The sequence below is a fragment of the Ipomoea nil genome, unplaced genomic scaffold (genome assembly GCF_001879475.1).
Source record: "Ipomoea nil cultivar Tokyo-kokei standard unplaced genomic scaffold, Asagao_1.1 scaffold2647, whole genome shotgun sequence".
Taxonomy (NCBI): domain Eukaryota; kingdom Viridiplantae; phylum Streptophyta; class Magnoliopsida; order Solanales; family Convolvulaceae; genus Ipomoea; species Ipomoea nil.
Window position 1 is genome coordinate 1244742 of NW_017619075.1, and position 22726 is coordinate 1267467.

General features: G+C 34.7%; 4 protein-coding genes across 5 annotated transcripts; 1 reads left to right on the forward strand and 3 right to left on the reverse strand.

Annotated features, from left to right (window-relative positions):
- Nucleotides 1-206: 206 nt before the first annotated feature.
- Nucleotides 207-3298, forward strand: LOC109154532 (adrenodoxin-like protein 2, mitochondrial). The gene is made up of 8 exons (XM_019302297.1): nt 207-413; nt 501-570; nt 763-848; nt 1644-1708; nt 2163-2269; nt 2536-2585; nt 2713-2795; nt 2873-3298. The coding sequence occupies exons 1-8, from the start codon at nt 336-338 to the stop codon at nt 2985-2987; spliced, it is 654 nt and encodes a 217-aa protein (XP_019157842.1). The 5' UTR covers nt 207-335; the 3' UTR covers nt 2988-3298.
- Nucleotides 3299-3983: 685 nt separating this feature from the next.
- On the reverse strand, nt 3984-4728 carry LOC109154533. Its single transcript, XM_019302298.1, has 2 exons — nt 4342-4728; nt 3984-4270 (listed from the first exon to the last, which is right to left on the reverse strand). The coding sequence occupies exons 1-2, from the start codon at nt 4637-4639 to the stop codon at nt 3999-4001; spliced, it is 570 nt and encodes a 189-aa protein (XP_019157843.1). The 5' UTR covers nt 4640-4728; the 3' UTR covers nt 3984-3998.
- Nucleotides 4729-8354: 3626 nt separating this feature from the next.
- LOC109154531 (B3 domain-containing protein At3g19184) lies at nt 8355-10327 on the reverse strand. Its single transcript, XM_019302296.1, has 6 exons — nt 9935-10327; nt 9739-9837; nt 9418-9452; nt 9161-9320; nt 8693-8899; nt 8355-8555 (listed from the first exon to the last, which is right to left on the reverse strand). The coding sequence occupies exons 1-6, from the start codon at nt 10067-10069 to the stop codon at nt 8508-8510; spliced, it is 684 nt and encodes a 227-aa protein (XP_019157841.1). The 5' UTR covers nt 10070-10327; the 3' UTR covers nt 8355-8507.
- Nucleotides 10328-12318: 1991 nt separating this feature from the next.
- LOC109154529 (nuclear transcription factor Y subunit A-1-like) lies at nt 12319-15526 on the reverse strand. 2 transcript variants are annotated; one of them, XM_019302294.1, is made up of 7 exons: nt 15356-15526; nt 14336-14605; nt 13747-13862; nt 13568-13636; nt 12769-12930; nt 12540-12657; nt 12319-12503 (listed from the first exon to the last, which is right to left on the reverse strand). In XM_019302294.1, exons 2-7 carry the CDS (start codon nt 14574-14576, stop codon nt 12409-12411), a joined length of 801 nt encoding a protein of 266 aa, XP_019157839.1. In that variant the 5' UTR covers nt 14577-14605; nt 15356-15526; the 3' UTR covers nt 12319-12408. The 2 variants fall into 2 exon arrangements, with proteins under 2 accessions (XP_019157839.1, XP_019157840.1); XM_019302295.1 differs by having other exon boundaries at nt 14336-14610.
- Between the last annotated feature and the right edge of the window lie 7200 nt (nt 15527-22726).

Here is a 22726-nt window from a genome sequence, read left to right on the forward strand (position 1 = left end):
TATATATTTAAATTTTTATTTATGGCTTAAATAATTTTTTTTCTGAAGTCCAATAATTGACCCACGCCCCGCAACTTTAAACTTATTATTAATTATTATGTATTTGATTCTAATTCTAATTTCGTTTCTAACTTGAAGTAAGCCGAACGCCCCCAAAGAATTTTGGTAAACCCGGTCTGCTTTCAACCGTTAACCCACCCGATTTTGTCCGTGTCTTCTCGGCGGGTCTCCCTAATCCTCCTAATTCCTTCACACAAAAATTAGGGTTTTCCTGAGGTTTTACACTTCTACGCGATCCAACCGTGCAAAAGCCCTTTGCTTTCTCTCCGATTCAAATGGTCCTTTCGAACATTCACCGGCTTGCCCACCGCCTTTCTCTTCACTCTGTCGCCGGGAAGCTCTCACTCCTCTCTGTATGGATTCCAATCTCTCTTACACTCCCTTTCTGTGCACGTCTATTTCTCTTTCGTTGGCTGACTAAATTGCTGATCTAATTTCAGGTTTGTAGGGGTTATAGTACGGAAAAATGCTGCATACCTAATCTCCTAATTGATTCTAATTCTTCAAATGGTGTGTGAAAGTCGGCCTTCTCTCAGTTTTGGCAAAACAAATTAAAAAAAAAAATGTTTTGGCTTATACTCTGTTTCCTTTTTCTGGGGGGTTTTGTATTTGAAGAAATTTTGGGTTTGTTTAGTTTCATTGGGATTTCTTTTTCATTATTAAAAAGGTCTCATGTCTTTTTCATTTTTGTTGTGTTTATAGAATATAGGTCAGCAAGAGAGTGTTACAGACTACTTGGCTTAAGTAGGAATGCAACTAGATTGCTGACGAAGGGACCTTCTCATTGGGTATGACTATGAATGCTTAAGCCACAGAGATTATAACTCTGGTGATTTTGGTGTTTTAGATTGTGATTGTGGTTTGATCTAAGTGAATTTAGCTTGATAAGTTTATCATATTTCATGGAAGCCAAAAAAAGCTCCTATTCTCCTATTATTTTGCAATGAGGTTATTGGAAATAATTTACTACTTGAATGCATTTCTTCATTTCTGTTCAAATTCTCAGGCATTTTGAATTGCAACAACAATATAAATGAAAGCATAAGATGATAAAGACACCTCGTAATTAGGCACAAATAGTTGGATTGTATAATATTATGATCCTTATTATGTGTGATCTTATACCATTTCTACTCTCTATAATCCTACAGCCCTCCCCTTGGAATCTTGCAAATTTTCCTTTTCTTTCGTTTTCCCTTTTTTAGTTAGCACAAAGTTGGAGTTGATTCTAGGACCATACAAGATTATATATTTATATGATGATGTGACATTATGGCCCGAATGGTAATAAAAAGAACCCAGACTTTCTTTGTTGCTATTTTCCACTCTGTATGTAACTAAATTATATATTTCTGTCATGGTTGGGTGCTCTGTAGTTTTTTTTTTCCTTCTCTGATTAAATATTGTCTTCTATTCCTCCCCTTGGTTTTCTTTTCTTTGAAAGTGCCAAATGGGGTAGGTGAACATTACATTCATTCATTACTTGATGGAGTAGTTTGGTGCTAATAGTGAAATGACTGATTTCAAAGGAACAATTTCAATATTCTTGTTTTGAATAACCTATATTTCATTTTATATTCCAGAGGCATGAGCATTTTTGTACATCAGCAGGCAATAATGATCCAGGCAATGGAAGTCAGAAAGAGAAGTATGTTTACATGTTGCTTCTGTATGCGATCTGTGTTCTTACTTTTTTATTAATAAGGAGCTGTTAATATTTAGTCCTTGTACTTATTATGGCAACTTCCCTTCTTTACTTAATAATTGATTGTTAGAACTTAGTCCTTTCAGTTTATAAGTAATTGGACCAACATCATATCCTTCTTTAGGTGTTTCAACAATGGATGCATAATCATTAAAATCCTCTGTAATATACATGCACTGCACATTTAGTCAAAGAACTTGTCTATGATTGGTAACCGTACTTGTTCTCTAGAGTAACTCAATTAAGCCCATGATATCAATGCAAAGTCCTAAGGAGCCATCTCTCTTCTTCACAAAGAACATAGGAGCTCCTCAAGTTGACCCGCTTGGCTAATGAATCTTACCACCTATAATTCTTAAAGCTAGACTCAAGCTTGTATCTTGTTTGCAATTTGCAGAATTTCTGTAACATTTGTAGACAAGGATGGAGAAGAGCAGCAGATAAAGGTCCCCGTTGGGATGTCTATGTTAGAAGCTGCACATGAAAATGACATTGAACTTGAAGGTAAGCTCTTGTGCTTTCTCTTTAGTGAGTTCTTCATTTAGGATTGTATTATCCTCTTGCTTTCAAACTTGGAAAAAATGAAAAGAGAATTGTAGTTGATTTCTCTAATATACTTGAATTTGTTGGACATATTTGTTGGTTCTGAAATCTGAACATCATACCTTGTAAATTCACTGCAAAAACAGGATTCCCGATATGTTTTAAATATCTTTTTCAATCCATGGTTCTATTTCTAATATTGGAATGTCTACATTGATGTTATCCAGGAGCTTGTGAAGGGTCACTTGCCTGTTCCACATGTCATCTAATAGTTATGGTATATAGACCTCATTGTTTCCCTTTCTTCTTCAAGGGGCAGAAATTTCTCAAAATTATTTGCGGATTTCATGCAATTAGACTGTTTTTTGCATGTCTTTTATTTATCTTTTGGCCTGCTTTGATAGGATATGGAGTACTACAACAAATTAGAAGATCCAGAAGACGAGGAGAATGACATGTTGGACCTTGCTTTTGGCCTCACAGAGACGTAGGTTCTTCATCTCTATAGTGCTAAAAAAGCTTTTTAATACCAAAGCTAATCAGATTGTTTATTTTTGTTTGTAGTTCACGCCTCGGTTGTCAGATCATAGCAAAACCGGAACTCAATGGAATTCGCTTAGCTATCCCTGCAGCCACCAGAAATTTTGCTGTTGATGGATTCAAGCCAAAACCTCATTAATGTATACACATCCATGCTTAAGATGAGAGTAATTATTGGGGGTAATGGGTTCTCTTCCAAGGACCAGAATCAGCCATTTTTCTAGGACCTAACTCCTAAGTGGTTAATAGATGTTTAACCTTATAATACTTGTAGTAAATCTCATTGAGCAACATATTTCACAGTTACAGGTCTGGCAAAGTGAGTAAATTTGCCATTTTTGCTTCGATTTACTCTCAAATAATATCTGCTATTTATCAAACAATGGACAATTGTCCACCGATTTTTGTAATAATTTTCAATACCAGATTTGAATGAATGATTTTGTAATGGCATTATTTATTTCTCTTTTCCCTGTTTACTTGTATCAAATTTCACCTATACAGCCAGTTAAGCTGCACATGCAAGCCTTTAGCATAGTCAGTGTTGTAAAAATCAGCCTAGATAATCTTGGGTTGAGAGAATTTCAAGCTTAGTCGCCTTTAAGTCAGCTAGTCGACTAGGCACTCAACTCGACTAGGCATTATTTATTTCTCTTTTTCTTGATTAATTGTAACAAATTTCACATTTACAACCAGTTGAGCTGTGCACATGCGGGCCTTTAGCATAGTCAGTATTGTAAAAATCAACCTAGACAATCCTGGGCTGAGGGAATTTCAAGCCTAGGTCATTGCCTGTCCCGCCACAAGATGCTGGAAAACTACCTCTTTTAAAAAAAAAAAAAAAATATTTCTCAGCCAATTAGCGCCTAGCACCTTCTGCAACATTGAGCAATGAGCCTAGTATCCACAAAGTTAGAGTTGTTATTTAGTCTTTTTTGGGGTGCTGGCAAAGTGGCAAGGATTTCTGCCATATTCTTATTAGTTATTGATTTTCCACTTACCTATTTCACTATTTGTATTTCATCACAATCTGTGCAGAGGAATATGCAACTGAAATCTCAACAGTAACTTTGTAAAGCAGAATATGTATAACATTTGACATGGAAATGAGTGTTATGATGTTTCTATAAGACAAGACAATAGTACATTTTCAAATGGTGAAGCTTCCATATTGATATACATACCCAACCTGAAATGGCGAAGAAGCTTGTTGAGTTTCTAAAACAGAAGTGATTTCTGGAGCAATATCCTCCGGCCCATCAACGGCGGGCTTAATCACCGCCAGGAAGAAGACATTATACAAAATGGTAAACAGAAAGAGAAGAATGGCCAAATTAACCAAGTCAGACGACGTAATTTCTTTTGCTTCTGGAACTGGGACTTGCGTCATTCGACTCGGACCACCATTTATATCTGAAGCTGCTGCAATTAAATCAACTCATTTTTTTTTTTTAAATAATTGAATAAATAGCGAAACAGATAAGAGGGTTTACCTCTAATATTAGGAGGAGGGTCGGGCTTTTTCTGAGAAAGAGATTGAAGCTGTTCATCAAGCTTTCTCAGAGCCTCTCGGGCCTTATCCGGGTCAACTTCATAATCCGAATCTTTCTCCGCCGCTCTCAGCCTCCTCACTCCTTGTCCTCTTCTTCTTCTACTTTTCTTGAGTGCTTCCCATCTTCCCACCCCAAACGCAGATACTGAAGCTTTGTGGGTGTTGAAGAAGAGGAAAGGAGGAGAAAAAAAGGGGTGTTTCTTATGAGATATGCAGTGATGAAGATGGAGAAGAAGCATTTCAAGTTTCCAAGTTTCCAAGCTCAGCACAGAATGGAGTGGTGTGTCTGTCACTCTAGCAGTTATCTTCAATTCTTCATCAACACATGAAATATCCTGTGTTGGGCCGGATTTGTTATTTTACTTACTGCAAAGGTTCATTTGGGCCTATTTATAAAATCAAAGCAAAATTCAATTGTTATATATACCATGGAGTCATGGACCACTGGACCAGGATTTAAAGGTGGACACGGTTTCAAAATTGTTCATAATTATAAATATATAGTTCAAAAATTATGAACATAGAGTTGTGAACATATAGTTCTATAATTGTAAATATGAAGTTCAAAAATTATGAATATATAGCTTTATAATTATGAAATAGGGTTCTGTAATTGTGAATATAGAGTTTAATAATTATGAATATGAAGTTCAAAAATTATGAATATATAGCTTTATAATTATGAATATATAGTTTAGTAATTATGAACATTGAACTGTGTCCACCTAGCAAGGTGGACACGGTTCCACAACATAACGATTGTCATTTTGCATTATAGACCTTAATTCAAAATTTATGTATTGACAATCAACATATTATGTGATTTCAGTTAATAAATACCTTAAATTTATTTATATATATACAATTTGTTAATTGCAGACACATTATCTGAATGTCATTTTAGATCAAAGTCTACAATGGAAAGTGGATCTTGTCACCTTGGTCAGGTTAGTCGGTCAAGTCCACCCATAAATAGCGTAATAATAATAGTTCTTTTGAAAACAACCAAAGAAATATTATTGTTGTTGTTGTTGTTGTTGTTGTTGTTGTTGTTGTAACTCTTGTATAAGTCAAATTCAACACTCTCCTATTTGTTGTAATATTGTTTGTGCCCGTTGGCCTTTAGCTCTTAACGGGTGATTGCAGGATTGGATTACAATGTAAAGATAAAAGTGAAGTGAATGTAGAACAATAAACAAGGAGAACCAAGACAAAGAATTCTTATTCAACCATATGTGTATCTTACATACAACCACAACACATCTATATATAATATACAAATATAACGAAAGACATGCATAATGCAGCCATTAATCACCTAACCGTTACATAATCAATACTAATAATGACCATACTAAATATATTATTTATAACACTTGATATTTTGACAAACATTTCAGCAATCGATTTTCAATATAATATTATACCAGTTATCGCTTCAACTTGATATGATTCTATGGAGGGGGTAATATATTTGAAACCTAATTACACCAAAAAGTTAGTTAAAAGAATAAATTTGGTTTAAATCTAGCTTGTTATTGGATTTTGAATCTAAGAATCTTAGAAATTAATACTCTGTATTTATAATAACTTAATAAGTAATATAACTTAAACAAAAATAGAACACAATTATTATGTGAAAATTTAAAAGGGAAAAGATTTTATTTTTTTTTTAATTAAAATAAGTCAAATGATTTCTATATATTTTGATGTAATAGTACATGTACATAGTTAAGCTTTCTTGAAAATCATTCATGGAGGTTCTAACTTGGTGAAGAAGATAACGATAATGGGAGATAGGAGAGCTAAGGGTTGTAGTCCGTGAGAGAACGAGAGTGACATTGTTCAAGTGTAGTGATTTGTTATATAATGTAGAGATTCTCTTCTCCCTTTATCTTCTTCTCTTTTTATGGACTTGGATCTAAATAGAGTTAATTAGATTGTATTTCACTATATTAGGTCAATCTTCTTGAGCTAGTAGATTTACTTAAAACTTTGAGTTAATTGAGTTTTGATGGTCTGAAAATATTAACTCCAAGCACTTATGAATTACTTCAATACCTTCTTAGGACATCCTCATCAGCTTGATTTTTTGGTGAATTTTGTCATAGTCATGTAGGAGAAAGAGGGTAGAGGGAGGAGGAAGAAAAGGAAGGAAAAAAAAAACAAAAAAAAAAACCCAGTTTGTTCATGTGCCCAGCGGGCGCCTGCATCTCCAACACGCGAAGAAAAGAAGAATGCTTTGTTTCCATTTCTCAATCAGTGGACCCCACAAAAGTTTTGCACTTTCATGAAAAAAATACACCAAAAAAATCCACATGTCCTATTTGTGCAAAAACTGCACACTTAATTTTTACTATTCTAAAAATACAAAAAATGCATTAGTGTAGATGCTCTTAAAAACTAATATATGACACATTATGATATTCCAAAATTCTTCCTACATATACCCCATTTAGTTTCACTATTAGTATGTAAAATCTCATAAATCAAGCAACAATGCTCTCCTTAAAGCCACTTTATCATTAAGTTTGATTCACAAGACAGAAAAAATACTTGAGTATATTAAGAATAGTCTCATATTTCTAATGCAAAATGCCCTAAGAAGAGAATAATAAGGGAATTGGATCGTAGGAATGTAGGATTCATGACAAACATTAGCAAATAGAAGTATTAACGCTAGCTAAACAAAAGTGGTTGCCTATTGCAGTTGTAAAGGAGATGGGGAAGAGAGAATAAGTCACTTCTAAGAATTGATTGTAGAAATTTGTTGAGTAAGAGCTTAGAGCAATCTTAATAGACATGAATTTAGGGCTCTTAACGAACCGAACATAAATAAATGGAGGTTGTTCGTGTTTGTTTGTTAAGGTTTTTTAAAATCCTGTTCATGTTCGTTTGTTAAGTGTTCATTAGTGTTTGTTAATGTTCGCGAACACGGTGTTCACGAACGTGTTCGTTAACATTAACGAACACGGACATGTTCATTAATATTTGTGAACATATTCGTTCACGTTCATAAACATGTTTGTGAATGCTTAATAACCAAATATATAAACATGTTCATGATCACAATTCGTTCGTGAACAAAAAATAATATATGTTCACGAAAAATAACCAAACAAGTAACACAACTACAAAGAGAATACAAACAAATATTAAACGAACACAAACGAGCTTGTTCACGAACATTATTAAACGAACACTAAATGAGCTTGTTCACGAACATTATTAAATGAACACAAATGAGCTTGTTCACGATTTCTTAGCAAACGAGCTTACAACTGTTCAGACTCTGTTCGTTTATAAACCGAGCTCTAAATTTTGTTTGTTAGTGTTCGTTTACCTTAATAAACGAACATAAACGAACGCTTACCGAACACAAACACGGACACGTGTTTAAACGCTTACCGAACGCGAACACGAGTAATTTATGAAAAACTCTGTTCGCTAACACCCCTAGATATGATTTTCTGAAGTTTTTGTAATAACACAAATTACTCGTGTTCGTGTTCTATAAGCGTTCGAACACCTTATTATTTCGGTAAGCGTTCGATTATGTTCGTTTACAAAGAAATAAATATGTTGACTACCTTACAAACTTGAAACAAGATTGAATTTAGAGCATTACATCTTGAGAAGATCCTCCAAGTAGCATTTGGAGTTTCAAACTCCATAAGATTCTCCAAGATTTGCTATCATTGTTGGTTGAGGGTGAATGGATAAGTTACCTTATAAGATCTTCATTTAATCATAAGCAAGTTCATAGTCTTAAAATTTCCAACCAAAATGTAAAAAAGTTATTAAAAAAACAAACCTGTTAAAACTCATTGTGTAAGGGGGCAAAGAACTCTTATCAATCACTTTCCTTTTAATCAAACACTTCCCCATTGGTAAGGCTCCATTTCTCACCTTCCATCCTAAACCCCGAATCCCAAAACTAAAAACACACTCGCAATAAATAAATAGATTTCTTTCTACAACAAAAGGTAAAGTACATTCAAAGTTCAAGCGAGTTCCCTTGTTTCCAAAACAAACTAATATCATTACAAACGGGGATACGCTCCCTGCACTCGAGCCTTAACATTTGGTTCCTACTGCTACACAACACTACTCTGCACCATTTTCTTCTGCTTCATTTACCCTAATGATGTAAACCTGGAGATTCAAAGTGAAGTTAACCATGAAAGCCTAAATCGTCAAACTTATATGCAAAAAGTAAAAACCCACCAACTATCAATCCCAGAGAAAGATAGAAAGAAGAAAAAGATTAGGAGGGATTCAGATTTACTTACCTTAAACCTGGTTGGTTCAATCAACTGAAAAACCAGTGCATCACCATCAACCAGTTCATGGTCTAGAGCGAAACCCCTCCATCCACCACTCAGCCCCGTCTTCATAGCCAGGTATTTCGTATCACTTTCATCGCCATTTTCATCTACCAGAGTGATCATCTCATCGTGCTTTGGAAGATTAGCCTTGCAGAACTGAACAGGTAGTCCCTGTGAAGTATTTAGTGAATAAAACTCAATATCTTATTGATTCCATGCATAGGCTTTTATACAAGAATTATACTGAAATAAATGGAAACCTTGTAGTTACGGTAACAACCACAGATACTAGCTCAAATAAAAAAACAAACCAACCAACACTAACATTAATCTTTATCAGTCCCTATAACACACACAGACAAAACATTTAATAAGAGTATGATAATTTTTTGAATTATGATGATCAAAGATCATATCTTGTTAAGAATTTACCAGCCAAAAGCCACCTGTGACATGTGACTGAAGCATAGGTTTAATAAAGCTTGGGAATTGATTATCCAACCCTGCTTCCAACTCTTCTGCTCTTTGTATAGCATCTAATCTATCTCCATCAGCCGCATAAACCCGGGTTAACAAGTCTCTTCTTCCATAACTATAAACCAAAATAATCCCAAAGAAAATTAAATTAATTAAACCACAACAAAATTAAAAAGGATCATCAGATAGAACAAGACCAACTAGCCAACTACCTTCTCCTTCCAATTCGCAAAGTCTCAAGTCCAATCTGCCAACATTATTCAAGATCTCAGGCCAAAACAAATCATTAAATCAATCTTTTCTTCTTCATTTCAGTTTTAGTTTTAATCAACTAAAAACCTAATAATTGGATTGCAGATTTATGCTTATATATTATATGTTCAACACGCCATCACACGTAAAGTGACATGTGTTTGGATACCAAATTCAAACATATGCCTCATTTTAACTAAAAGTCGGGAGTTAATAGTTAGATTGCAGATTTATGTTTATATATTATATGCTCAACAACAACAAAATCAAAGAAAGCTAACTTCTTTATAATTAGGAGCAGGCTTATCGGCGACGCGGCTGGACCTTCTCACGGCGGTGAGCTCCACCGGCAGCTTAGCCCGCGGCTTCGTCTTCTTCATCTGGAAAAATGGCGAAAGACTGCAACTTTAAGAAGTGGGTACAAGTAAAAGGAAAAATTAAATGTGAATGAAAATGGATGGACACAAATACAAGTACCGGGGAGGGTTTGGGGGAGGTTCGGAGAGCTTGAGCGAGCTTGTTGAGGTTGAGTTCTTCCATCCTCTTCTTGTTTTCTTCCAGGCGTTTCTGCCGGCTTTCCTCGTACGCCAAAACCTTATTCGACATCACCATTTTGTTTTCTGGGATTCGCGGAGCGATGAAAAGCAGAGAGAATACCCGGAGGCGGATGAGAGAGCAGAACTTGGGGAAGATGAAAATGGTGGCGTCTCCACAGTCTATTGTCGGATTATAAGGTGGGCTCCACTTTTGAGGATTTGAATTTCAAAAACTTTCCATAATAAGTTTCTGGATTAGGTCACCCTTGACAGTTTACAGGATTGAAGAGAAGATAGTGGAGCAAATACTCCACTTGGCATTCATTATACATGAATCTGAACCCTATTACTATTACTATTAGATTAACTGAGAAATTTAATTAATTGTTTCAGCTATACATGAATCTGAAGTTCTCAACCCTATTAGATCAACAGAGAAAATAATTAATGTTTACGCGTTAGGAGTAGTATTAACAATAAATAAATCCACACCACTCACACTACTTAGGGATGTCAATAGACATACATGCATTCTTCCAATAAGTCATTCATATTTTCGTCGTAGTAAATACTGCCTCGATAATAAAAGAAATTTTTATACACGTGTTAGTATAGGTTATATGGTAGGTGCGGATGAAGTATCTCTACACCTACACATATATCATAATTTTATCTCACTATATTTTACAAAGTATAAAGTGATCATACCATTTATAGATTTGTAGTTACTTTACGTAATACATTAATAAAGTATTTTAATATTGTACTCCGTATATGTTTTTAAAATTTTCTTTCCTGATTGTAACAGATTCTTTAAAGACCTTTTAATTCATTAAATTATAAACAATCAGCTTATTGCAATTTTTTTTTTTTTTTTGGAAACAAATCGAAATCGTTGCATTTCTAGAATTAAAATAAATTGATTTCTTTAGACAATTAAATATAGTTTGACCTTCATGAGAGCTTTTTTAATTTGAATGTGAAGCTACCAATCTATGTAGTTGGTATCAATGAGGTTATGAGCACCTTGTGTGATTACTTTTTTTTTTTTTTTTTTTAAGTACTGCTGGTTCTATTACATGGCGTGATTACATAAATTACAAACACTTAAAAAAATAGGTATATCGTTAAAACACATCCCTCTTGGCAACTACTCCGTAATATATAAATGAGTGAATACCCAAAATGGTCCCTCGACTATAGCTAAATTCATAAATTGGTCATCGATTTTTTATTTCAACCAATTAAGTTCTTAACTTTGCAATTTTGACACGATTTGATCCTCCATCTATTTGACCATTTGTTGACCGTGACCGATGATCTCCAAAAGAACCTTCAGCTCTCGTCGAAGCACGTGGAGGCCTCCAGGATGACGTTGCACCAGTTCGGAAACACGTCGTCTTCTTCGCTCTGGTACGAACTCAACTACATTGAATCCAAAGGGAGGATGAAGAAAGGCAACCGGATTTGGTAGATTGCTTTCGGCAGTGGATTCAAATGTAACAGTGCGATCTGGAAATGCAACCGGAATCTTAAAAACCCGACGATGGACCATGAAATTACATATATATCCTCAAAAATCACAGTCAACAAACTGTCAATTATACTGAGGACCAAATTGTGTTAAAATTGCAAAGTTAAGGACTTAATTGGTTAAAATTGAAAGTCAAGGACCAATTTGTGAATTTAGCTATAGTCGAGGGACCATTTTGAGTATTTACTCTATATAAATTACAAACACTCAAAAAAACCATGTCTACCGATAAAATCTCAAATCCCTCTTGGCCACTAATATATAAATTACAAACACTCAAAAAAAAACATGTATATCGATAAAATCTCAAATCCCTTCTTAAGAAGGTAAGATCTCATGATTAGGGTGCAATTATTATTTTTTAATTCAATAAGAGCAAAACAAATCGTATCATTATATAATAGAAACATAGATCATAGTCCACCTTACATTATAGACCACTAATATAAAGTTCATTGAATTTTCATTTTGTTTATGAAGGCTCAAACTTTCAGAACAATGAACCTTCAGCATACTAAAAATGAATATTTATTGGTGGTCCACTGAAATCTTGAAAAGAAAAAGAAGAGAGAACTAACAGATCAAAATTCAGCTCCACAGTGAGGACTTTTAAGCTATGTCTATGTGAGAAAAGAAAATGCAAGCAGTAATGGTAGACGCTCTTCCTGCCTACACTTTAGATGGTCTCTCCTACCTACATAACACAACCCAATCTAAATCCTACCAATCTTTATACAGAGGGAAGAACACAGCGAAAATCGCGAGAAACTAAAAGGCCAACAACACTCCGCCCCCTTCCTAAACCATAACAAAGCCAAGAATGATTTGCCGCCCAGCTTGAAAAAGCTAAGATCGAGAACAACTCCACTTCTGTTGTCTTCCTATGCTGCGTTAGTTGCAATACTCCCCCGTCCACCTGATGAACCTCCAACGTAGTAACTGCTGCCTCCATTTATCGATGGAAGTTGGGGATCGGGCGCCTTTGCTGCTTGATGGGTTTTTGAAGCATCGGCAGCTGCACCAGAGCCTGTTTCTTTCGAAGCAGCTGTCTCAGATTTCTTTGCAAAACGCCCTCCAGTACCCCTAGCCCTCTTCAAAGCATGCTGATGTCGGGACTCGTGAAGATACGGCTTTGAAGAGAGAAAACGAGAGAGAGAGAGAGAGAGAGAGGTGTCAATTAAGAAGTTTACATGAAGCATGGACAGAAAAGGGGTACGAGGTAGGATTAGGAATAGACTAACCTTTCTAACTTTTATTAGCTTCTTTTGAGATTCTGCTTTAGCACGTGACTCTCTCCTCCGGAGGATCCCATGATACTGCTTGGCATTCACGTAAACGGGCTCTTGAGTCATTTCAAGTGGCAAAGGCATCCTAGCTTGTTGCATATCAAGAAACTGAGGAACCTGATCAATACGTATTTTGTTAGTTCCAAGATTTTTAAACAAAATAAGGCCTTTCCTTCCCCAAGGGGGCAAACAAATTAATGAACTATTATGAATCTTCTCTAAACTCCTTGAAAGCTCTTCTGCCATGAATTTAGAAAAATGAATACACAAGCTTGGTTCCTATATTTCCAAGATGACCACAGAAAAGCTGAAAAATGTGAAAGTGGACCTTAAACAGTATTTGAAACCAGAATTGAAAATCATTTTTTTTAAACGGATTTGGAAAGGATAAAACGAAGAATGAACAATCATTTCGATATTGAAAGATATATTATCATTCTTATACAATGTCTTAAGAAGTGGGGATGAAAACGAGTAAAATCATTTATAATTGTCGTGACAATCCTCAAAAGAGGCCAACTGATAACACTAACAGCATGTTTTGTTTGCCAAATGAAAATTGGTGGAAAAGGAATGCTATTCCATAACAAATAGAAAAAAGATTTGGTTTGCAGCTCTCAACCTGGGTAGCAGGTAAAAGATTTTAAGATCCATGTCAAGAAAAAAAGAAAGAAAGTAATTACCTTTAACTTGAAAAGAAGAGAGAAACGTACTCAATAATTAAAATTATTATGAATAAAGCAATTTCACATACCAATGGCTGACCATAAGAGGCCATCATCCCCATAAAATATGGGTCTGTGTACAGATTCGGAGTGCAAGCCTGAAACAGTAGCAACATTAAATCAAGTTAATCAAGATTAACTACACACAGCATCTAGATAAAGAAACGACTATCAACATTCCCCCACAGATTTTTATAAAGATGCTTACAATTGAATGTCCAACAAGTTCAAGCTGTGGTGGCTGTATAAGGCTCTCATCGGTTCTTGCAGACATTGTTGATTTGGCGTGCTGAAGACTCTGATCCACTTGCCCATAATTTCCATCTAACCTTGAAACAAGATTTCATTACGAATAACATTCATCTAAAAATAAATAGAGGAAAGCATTACATTTGAGGTAAATAAGCTCGTTGTATGCATAAAATAAGGTCGTTATATACCCACCTGAATGGGTATCTTACACAAGTTTATTCTTTCATACAACCTTGGTTTTTGAAACATTTGAAATCATGCATATCCAAATAAACAATCCAATCCAAAGGAAACTCTTATAAATTAATTAATTCATGATTGTTTCAAAAAGAAATATCCACCATGGAAGAGATTGCAATTTGCAAAACCTCCCTCTATAATTTGAGGAACTCTATGAGAGGAATAAGTGGGAGAATGAGTTCCAAAGAATACATATTAATAGATGTCAAGAATGGGGCAAAAGCAAGTTCTCACTCCCTGGGGCATATTACTTCCATATTTAGCTTAATTTTAGATCAAATGGAATTTAATCTTCGAAGACAGACCTTGATCTGAAGGTGCAGAATTTTGCGACTTTTTAGCAGTATCATCATCACCATCCGACTGTGATTGATCATCAACAGATTGCTCCAGTGACGATGAATCAGATACACTTGCCCGCTTCGAGCGAGGGTTAATTGGATTACAGCCAGCAGCTGTCCACCAGGGATCAGCATATGCTGCTGAACGTGGAAGATCGTATGAATGAGCTTCTACCCGATTTGCAGTTTCAGACTTCGATTGCATTCTTTTTAAGCACCTTGTAAACCAAAATTCTGATCTCCCACACAAAAGAAGATAAACTTAATATCAGTAAAGAGAAATCGACACAATTCAGAAGCTATGATGAAAGTGCTATTCTTCTTGTATAATTCACTTCAAAATACACGAAACTATGGAAGTATAATTGGCACAACTTATCTGTATATGTATCATTGCAGATACAAAACAAATCAATACAAAACACATTCTTCTGATGATATAACTATGAAACCTTGAAAACTATAAGGATCAGGCTCTGTTCTTCCCAATTACTGTACTAAAAATCCTATACCATATACCATTACTATAGCACAATTATCAGCTAACTCGAATTTATCCAAAACTGCAAGCATCAATCAATCCTACTATCTACCTTAAGCTCTATGATCCCACACACCAAACACCACCTTGTTTCCCATTATCCATAATAACTGAGAATGGACAGAAAAGCAAAAATCCTACCAACAATTTCTTGAATCACAACCTCACTTCACTATAAACCTTAAACCTTTTCTCCATCTCCCATTCGTCAAACATAAAAGCAAATATAGAATCCACCCATAAGGAACATAAATTCAGCCGGCAACATATAGCAATTTAAACAAACGCCGGCAAGAGAATCAAAACCAAAGAAGAAGACAGAAAGAAATAAAACGTATTTCATGCATTTGAGCATGGAGCGCACAACAAATACAGAATTGAATAAGGATAAATGGGACTAGAAAAGAAAAAGAAAAAAAAAGTGAAAATTGAGAAAGTTGCACCTTGAAGAGAGGGATAGCGGTGAGTGGATGGATTAGTGATTGGAGGAGAACATAACCCTAGAAATTTGGGAGGGAATTCCGCAGTGCGGGGAAGAGAGAGAGAGAAGAGAGAGAGAGTTCTTCACTTCTTCGTGAGCCTGGGAGTTGGGAGTGTAATGAAATGGTACGACGTTGTGATTATTATTATTGTAATTATATAATTATTATTATTAATTAATATAAGTGAAGTGAAGTAAACAACATAGGAGATGAGGATAAGAATGTTTAATTTTTTGTAATCAAAATCTTAATTTATGTTTGCACCCAGTCCTACACAACGACTTTTCTCCACTCTCCTTAGCTCTCCACCTGTCTATATGTCTTCTTCACCCTAACACACGCCTCTACCGACACCTGTACATATAACTATTCAATGAATGATGAATCCTAGTTTTGTTTCTCACAAAAACACTCAATCTCAAATTAATTTTTTTCTCTTCGGTTGCCCCCCCCCCCCCCCCCAAACAAAAAAAAAAAAAGCAAATTACTCCTTTTTTTTTTTTTTTTCTTTTCAAAATGTTGAATCCCTAACTTCGACCCGATAGAGCATCTGAGAAAATGAAAATCATGGTTTGGTTTGTACAATCCTGATGACTGCTCGGCAGGTCAACACTACCGAAAGAAAGTAAAGATCTTTTGGGAGATAGTGAAAATAAAGATGAGTTAATAGAAGGATAATAATGCAGTGTTATTTCTCTATAGTTTTGGCCCTCGAAGTGTCGACCAAAAGCCCCTACATGATGATCCTGAGGGGATATTTATACATAGATGCGGAGTTCGCATATGATAAGTAGGATTGATGTAAAGCCTAACCTAATAGGGGAATAGGGCTGACGTGCTGTCAACTTACTGTCTTTTCCGTACGAACTAAATAAGAAAGTTGTCTAATGTGCGAGAATCGTTTTCATAGAGTCCGCGCGCTCAACGCGTTACTAGGGCGTACCCGGCCAGGAATGGTCCCGACTGCGCGGAGAGCTCTCCTGGGTACTTGCCATTGGATAATGACATCTTGTCCGTAGGGCCCCGTATCTCTTCTGCGAGCCCGTCCGATGATACGCCGACTGACGGGTCGACCGATTGGGAGCGCGCCCGTCCGATGATACGCCGGCTGGCGGGTCGACCGATTGGGAGCGCTCGGCGGCCACCGTAAGGCGCTTCGCGTCAGGGCTAGGAAGTCTTTGGCGATTTTCCCCCTACTAAATAGTGAATCATCTCCACTGTCTTGTCTGACCTTTCATCTAGGCGGCAGAATTCAACTGAATCATAGAGGCTAGACCTTTGCTCCCTCACTTTGAGAGGTTGCTCCCACACTGTCGCTGGTGAGACTCGATCTCTGATCATTCTTTCTAAACATCACTCCTATGACCAGTTGAGCTGTCCATTCAGACTTTTCTTAATCTTGACCAAAGACTTTGTTTGGGAGAGCGGTTAGTGAAATTTGAAACGTTTCAGTCACTTCAATTGCATCACTATTATTGAATTTTTATCTTCACAGTTGAATTTTCTATAATTGAAATAGTGAATCGTTCTGATTGATCCAATCACAAATCAATGAAATGACTTTTTGAAAAGTGATGGGATCATTTTAGGTACACCAGTCACTCCCTCTAAATTCACTCTCAATTATATTTTAAAAGTGATGAGATCATATATATATATACTAGCATTTTGTATGCAAAAATTCATAATATGATTATATATATACTAGCATTTTGTACACAAAAATTTATGTCTAATATTAAAAAATTGATAAATATAAATAATTATAATTATAATTCGAATTATATATACACAAATAATATATGTATTTTATACACACATATATGATTTACCATTCATAAAAATTTAATTAAAATATAATCAACTATTAAATTAATTATATAATGATTTTAATAAAATGATAATTAAAGAATAGGAAAAATATTTGATAGATATAGGTGTATGGTAATCATGATGGAGTTATCAATATTAGATTTAAAAAGTAACAGTGTTATAACGGTGTAAGGGAATGTAGTAGGGATAATTTTGTCTAATAACATTGAAGTGTACAATATTTAAAGTAAAATGTATACATTTATTAGCATACAAAATGGGTGACATAAATCAATGATATAATCTTGATTGAGACTTGTAGGGAAGAGGAGTATGTTTTTAGATTAGATATATGATAAGTGCATATTTGTTCATATTTATACCACATGTCTACATCATATTTAGCCTTGTTTTGCTTATGAATTGTCACAATGGTGTTCAAAATGATCATTATTTTATTCATTTGATCAATTAGGCACAATCATTATCTTTGAGTAGAAATGAATTATTTTGGATCATTTTGGATGCATTTGGAGTCAATGGAGCCAATGAGAAGCTATGGAGATGGATGAATACTTCCAAGGAGCTAAAGAGTGGTATTTTCAATGGTTTTTATCATAGGAACAAAAAGGTAAAAGTTGAACAAGTGTCAAAAAGTCAAAATTCTCGCATGAATTGGCCACTGTGTTGTATTCGGACTATATCTCGGTCTAGAAGTATCCAAATTAAGTTATTCTTGTTCCACTGGAAAAGAAGACTCAAAGGGCTACAAACTCTTATAAAGACATCAAAGCCTAAACGACACGGCCAAGTGCATGGCCGTGTCTGTGGCCGTGTAATTTTTGTTCAATTCCAGTAGCCACTGCCCATTTTGGACACGGCCAGTGGCACGACCGTGCCACATCTGCTCTGCACTTATTTTAACCCGTTTTTACTCATTTTAGCTCGATTTTGGACATTGTTCGAACCCTAGACATTTCTTACCCATTTCTTTCATATTTTAGGGTTAGATTAGGCTTAGATTTAGGTTCCACAACATATTTCAAACTTGTAATCAAGGATTCAACACTTGAATTCTAAGATTTACCATCCATTTCTTAGTGAAGTTTTCTTTCTCTTATCTCTTTTCCTTTGTAATGTTTATGCTTTACACTTATGTTTTTGTGTTTTTATGCTATTAAATAATGTGTAGTTAGTTTATAGACTTGAGTTAGGGTTGTATTATCTATCTTGATGCTTAATTTGTGATTATTGCAAAAAAGGGGGCGAACTCTAACCTAGGGTTCATGTGTTTATGAGGGTGTTGTGTTTATATCTTGTTAATATTTGATGTACACATTCATTGGCATATATTTGGAGAATTCTTGGCTACAATGAGAATTGAGTCAAGGATTTTAGCTACCCCTTGCACAAATCCGATTTTTCCTATGAAAATGGGGGAAATTGAGGGATTTTAGATGCTTTGTGTGCTTGATGACTTGGAATTGATACACCATGAAATGGGGCAATTCCTTGTTGTAATCCTTGTTTATTAATCACGATAGTGGTTCGTAGACTAGGATACCTACGTGCATTCCCACTTGATTCCTTGGTTATTTGTTCTCTCTAATCCCATAGGTTGTTGAAACATCTAGATGATAATGCTCCATAGCTTGAGTCCTATTTATTTGTTTAGTGTTTATATCTGGTTAATATGTGTTTGTGTTACTTTGTTTAGTTACCGTAACCTTGAAACTTGTTGTTATTTCCTTAGCTTCTTGTTGACTTGTTAATGCTAGTGCCTAGTTGCTTGTGATTGCATATTACGTGTCATAACCTATAATCCCCTAAGGACAACATTAAACACCCGAGCTCACATCTTATTTTTGCAACAATATATATATATATATATATATATATATATATATATATATATATATATATATATATATATATATGTATGATTGGGAATATTCCCCAGCCTCGTTACTTGTACGTGTCACATACATGCTCGGTATCCAGGCGGACCATCGAGAGGAATCATTCTCGAGCATTTACCGATCTTAGAATTAACCAACCCGACATGCTGTAAAAGATCGAGCAAGGGTTTAATTAGTGGCAGTAGTTTCCCACCTTCGGGGTCACCCGACCATCTTAGGTCGGGACGAACCACTCGATCTTCTCCACTTAGAAAACGAAACCTCATTCCCTTAGTCAAACCCGATCGCAGCAAGAATGAGGGCGTCAGGAACCTTAGTACACGTGGAGGAATTAGCGGAGCTTCCGACCTTTCCCTAAGCATGGAAATACGTGTCGCGCATGCCGAGCCTCCATCATGTGTTCCATCTATTCTCCTAGAACAATAGTTGTGGATAAAAATTGATAAGAATCAAATAGAGTTAATCAACGATTTGGTCCCTCAATTATTAGCGAACAGTCAATGTAGTCCCTCAATTGCTTATTCATCGATTTGGTCCCTAAAAATAATTATTTTTAGTCAATTTAGTCCCTCAGGCCGTCGACGGAAGACTGCCTGAGGGACTAAATTGACTAAAAATAATTGTTTTCGGGGATCAAATCGATGAATAAGCAATTGAGAGATTACATTGACAGTTCGCTAATAATTGAGGGACCAAATTGTTCATTAACTCAATTAAATATATAGACTAAAATTATTATTTTGCTAATACTCATGGAACTAAAATTGATATTTAGTCATTTTGGAGTCTATACAATCATTCCAACTTAGTCCTATTAACTAATCATGATTTAGCAATGGTTTAAAAGGAGTTATAAATTAAATATTTATCATCAACCGACAACCAATGAGAGTTAAATATTATTAAATTAAAGAATCAATCAATAAAAATTAACAATTGAAAAAAGTACATTAATATATTATCACTTAAAACCTAGATTATTTTTGTTAGAAAGCGTAAGTATATGTGGAAATAAAATAGTGGGATGGTGCGGTGTGCGGCATATGCTTATCCATGAGTCTAATCAAGATTAGGGCCTGCTAATGGCGATAAGGTTCGCCAAGTTATAATGACTTGATTATATTAAATTAATTACAACTAATATTTTCCACACACATGAAGTAATAATAATCAATACCTAAAATGGTGAAATTCCAGGTGTTTACATTTTAATCTCTTGCATAATCGCAATAAATGACTTTACTACATTGACAAAGAGGCACTAAGATTAAGCTTTTAACATGGGTACTTCTGGTTCAGTTGTTGTACCATGGACATACACAATTTACATGCTTAATGCTTGTAATTTACATACATAATTTACATATTAAATGTTCATAATTTACATACACAATTTATATAGTTAATGTTCACAATTTACATTTTTACAAAATTATAAACATTCAGTATGTAAATTGTGTATTTTAAATTCGAATTCACCTTATAAGGTGGACTCGGGTTCATGGCATAATTTACCCTTTTTGGTTTATGTGGGTTACCGAACATAAGTCCCAAAATAAAATATAAGATAATTTTTTGAAAACAAATAAATTAGATGCGCGAAATTTGCCAAGTACTTTGTGCTCAGATGATATCTCTGTGGCTTCCCTTGAGGGGAGGTCACATGATCGAATTCTGGTGATGGAGAATTTACTCTTTGAACTGCAATAGATTGAGAAAATATAGAACATACACTTGAGTTAATAATACTTTAAAAAAAAAATGACACTTTTTCCCCCTGAGTTATATACTTATAGCACTTTTTCCCTCTGAATTATTTAAGTGGTTCTTTTTCCCCCCTGAAATGTTAAATTGACATATTTACCCTTAAAATAAATATTTAAAATAAATATTTTATTTATTTTTCTTCTCCAACAAATTATTACTATAATTTGGTTCAAACCAAACAGATACTATAGCAACCAAACCAAAATATTCCAATTACAATTTATAATTAAAACGCGACATTTAGAGTTTATTAAAATCGCGAGCCGGAATGGCCGGTTCATGTTCCAAACTGAAAAAATAAAATATATTTATTGTTGAATTTAGACTATTTTAAAATAAAAAAATAAAATTTTAAAATAAAGACGGTTCAAAATCTCGAACCGGATCCGGAACCGCCGATTCACGGGTCATGATCAAGTTTTTTTTTTTTTATTCTTAAATTTAATAAATTGAAATCCAAATATTGGGTTCTAGATCTGAATCATAACCGAAAACTTTTAATTCGATTGTTATAGTGTCTGGTTCAGTTCGAACCGAACCGTGGTAATCGCTACATATACGCAATAATTTGTTGGTGAAGTAAAATAAATAAAATGTTTACTTTAAGGGTAGAAATGTCAATTTAATATATTAGAAGGAAAAATCACCACTTTTAAAATAATTGAGGGGGCTAATGTGCTTACATAAATAATTGAGCGGAAAAAGTGATATAAAAAAAAAAAAAAGATGCGGGAAATTTCAAGTGAAAATTGAAAGATAAAAGTCACGAGTAGGTGGTGCATATGATGAGTGAATGTGTTGGTGGGATTACATGATTGGTGTGATTAAGAGATGATTCTCTTTCCATAAGTGTAGGACGATAATCACTATTAATATCTTCATTTATTCTTGACTCCAACATTTGAGAGGAAGTAAATCACAATGATTTAATGGCTCAATAAACATGACTAAATATTAATGTGCACAAAGAATCTGTTCATTTTAGACATAAAATTACTTTAACTAGATTAATTCCATAAGTAGTTATTACACTACAGTCTATCTAAACCGACATTGCCTCACGTATTATTTTTATATTATCAAATAAAACTGCAGTTATATCAAAATGATACTGTAGTTGTGGTGAAATGAAACTGCAGTATATATAAAATGAAACTGAATAACATTTCACATATTTGAGTGTATATTGTACAATGAAGCTGTAATTATATCGAAATAATCATGTACTTGTGTTTTAATGAAACTATAGTGTATATAAAATAAAATTAAATAACATTTTCACATATTTGAGTGTATAAATATTGAATGAAACTGTAGTTATATCGAAATGAAACTGTAGTTGTGTTGAACTGAAACTGTAGTTGTGTTGAACTGAAACTGCAGTGTATACAAAATGAAACTGAAGAACAAAATTATTTTTTGTGGAACGGTGCAGAACGGCGCGGAACGGATTCCATTTATTTTCATTAAATAACACGGCGTCGTTTTGATGCGCGGTGCATAATCGATTATGCACCGCGGTGCATGATATAATTTGCCTTCCGTAAGTTAGACTGGTAATTGGGCCTATGCCATTAAGTATCGCAAATTATGTCCCGGAAACGTGTTCACCATGAATGGTGAACACGGGTCCAAATGGTGTCGTTTTTTCGAGAAAAAAAATTTAGTTAATGTGCGGTTAACGACGCGCGTTTGTTCAGATTATGAATTTTCTGTTATGAGATTATGAATGTACTGTAAATTCATAATCTCATAACAGAAAATTCATAATCGCATAAAAGAAAAACATTTATTAAATTATGAATTTTCTGTTATGAGATTATGAATTTACAGT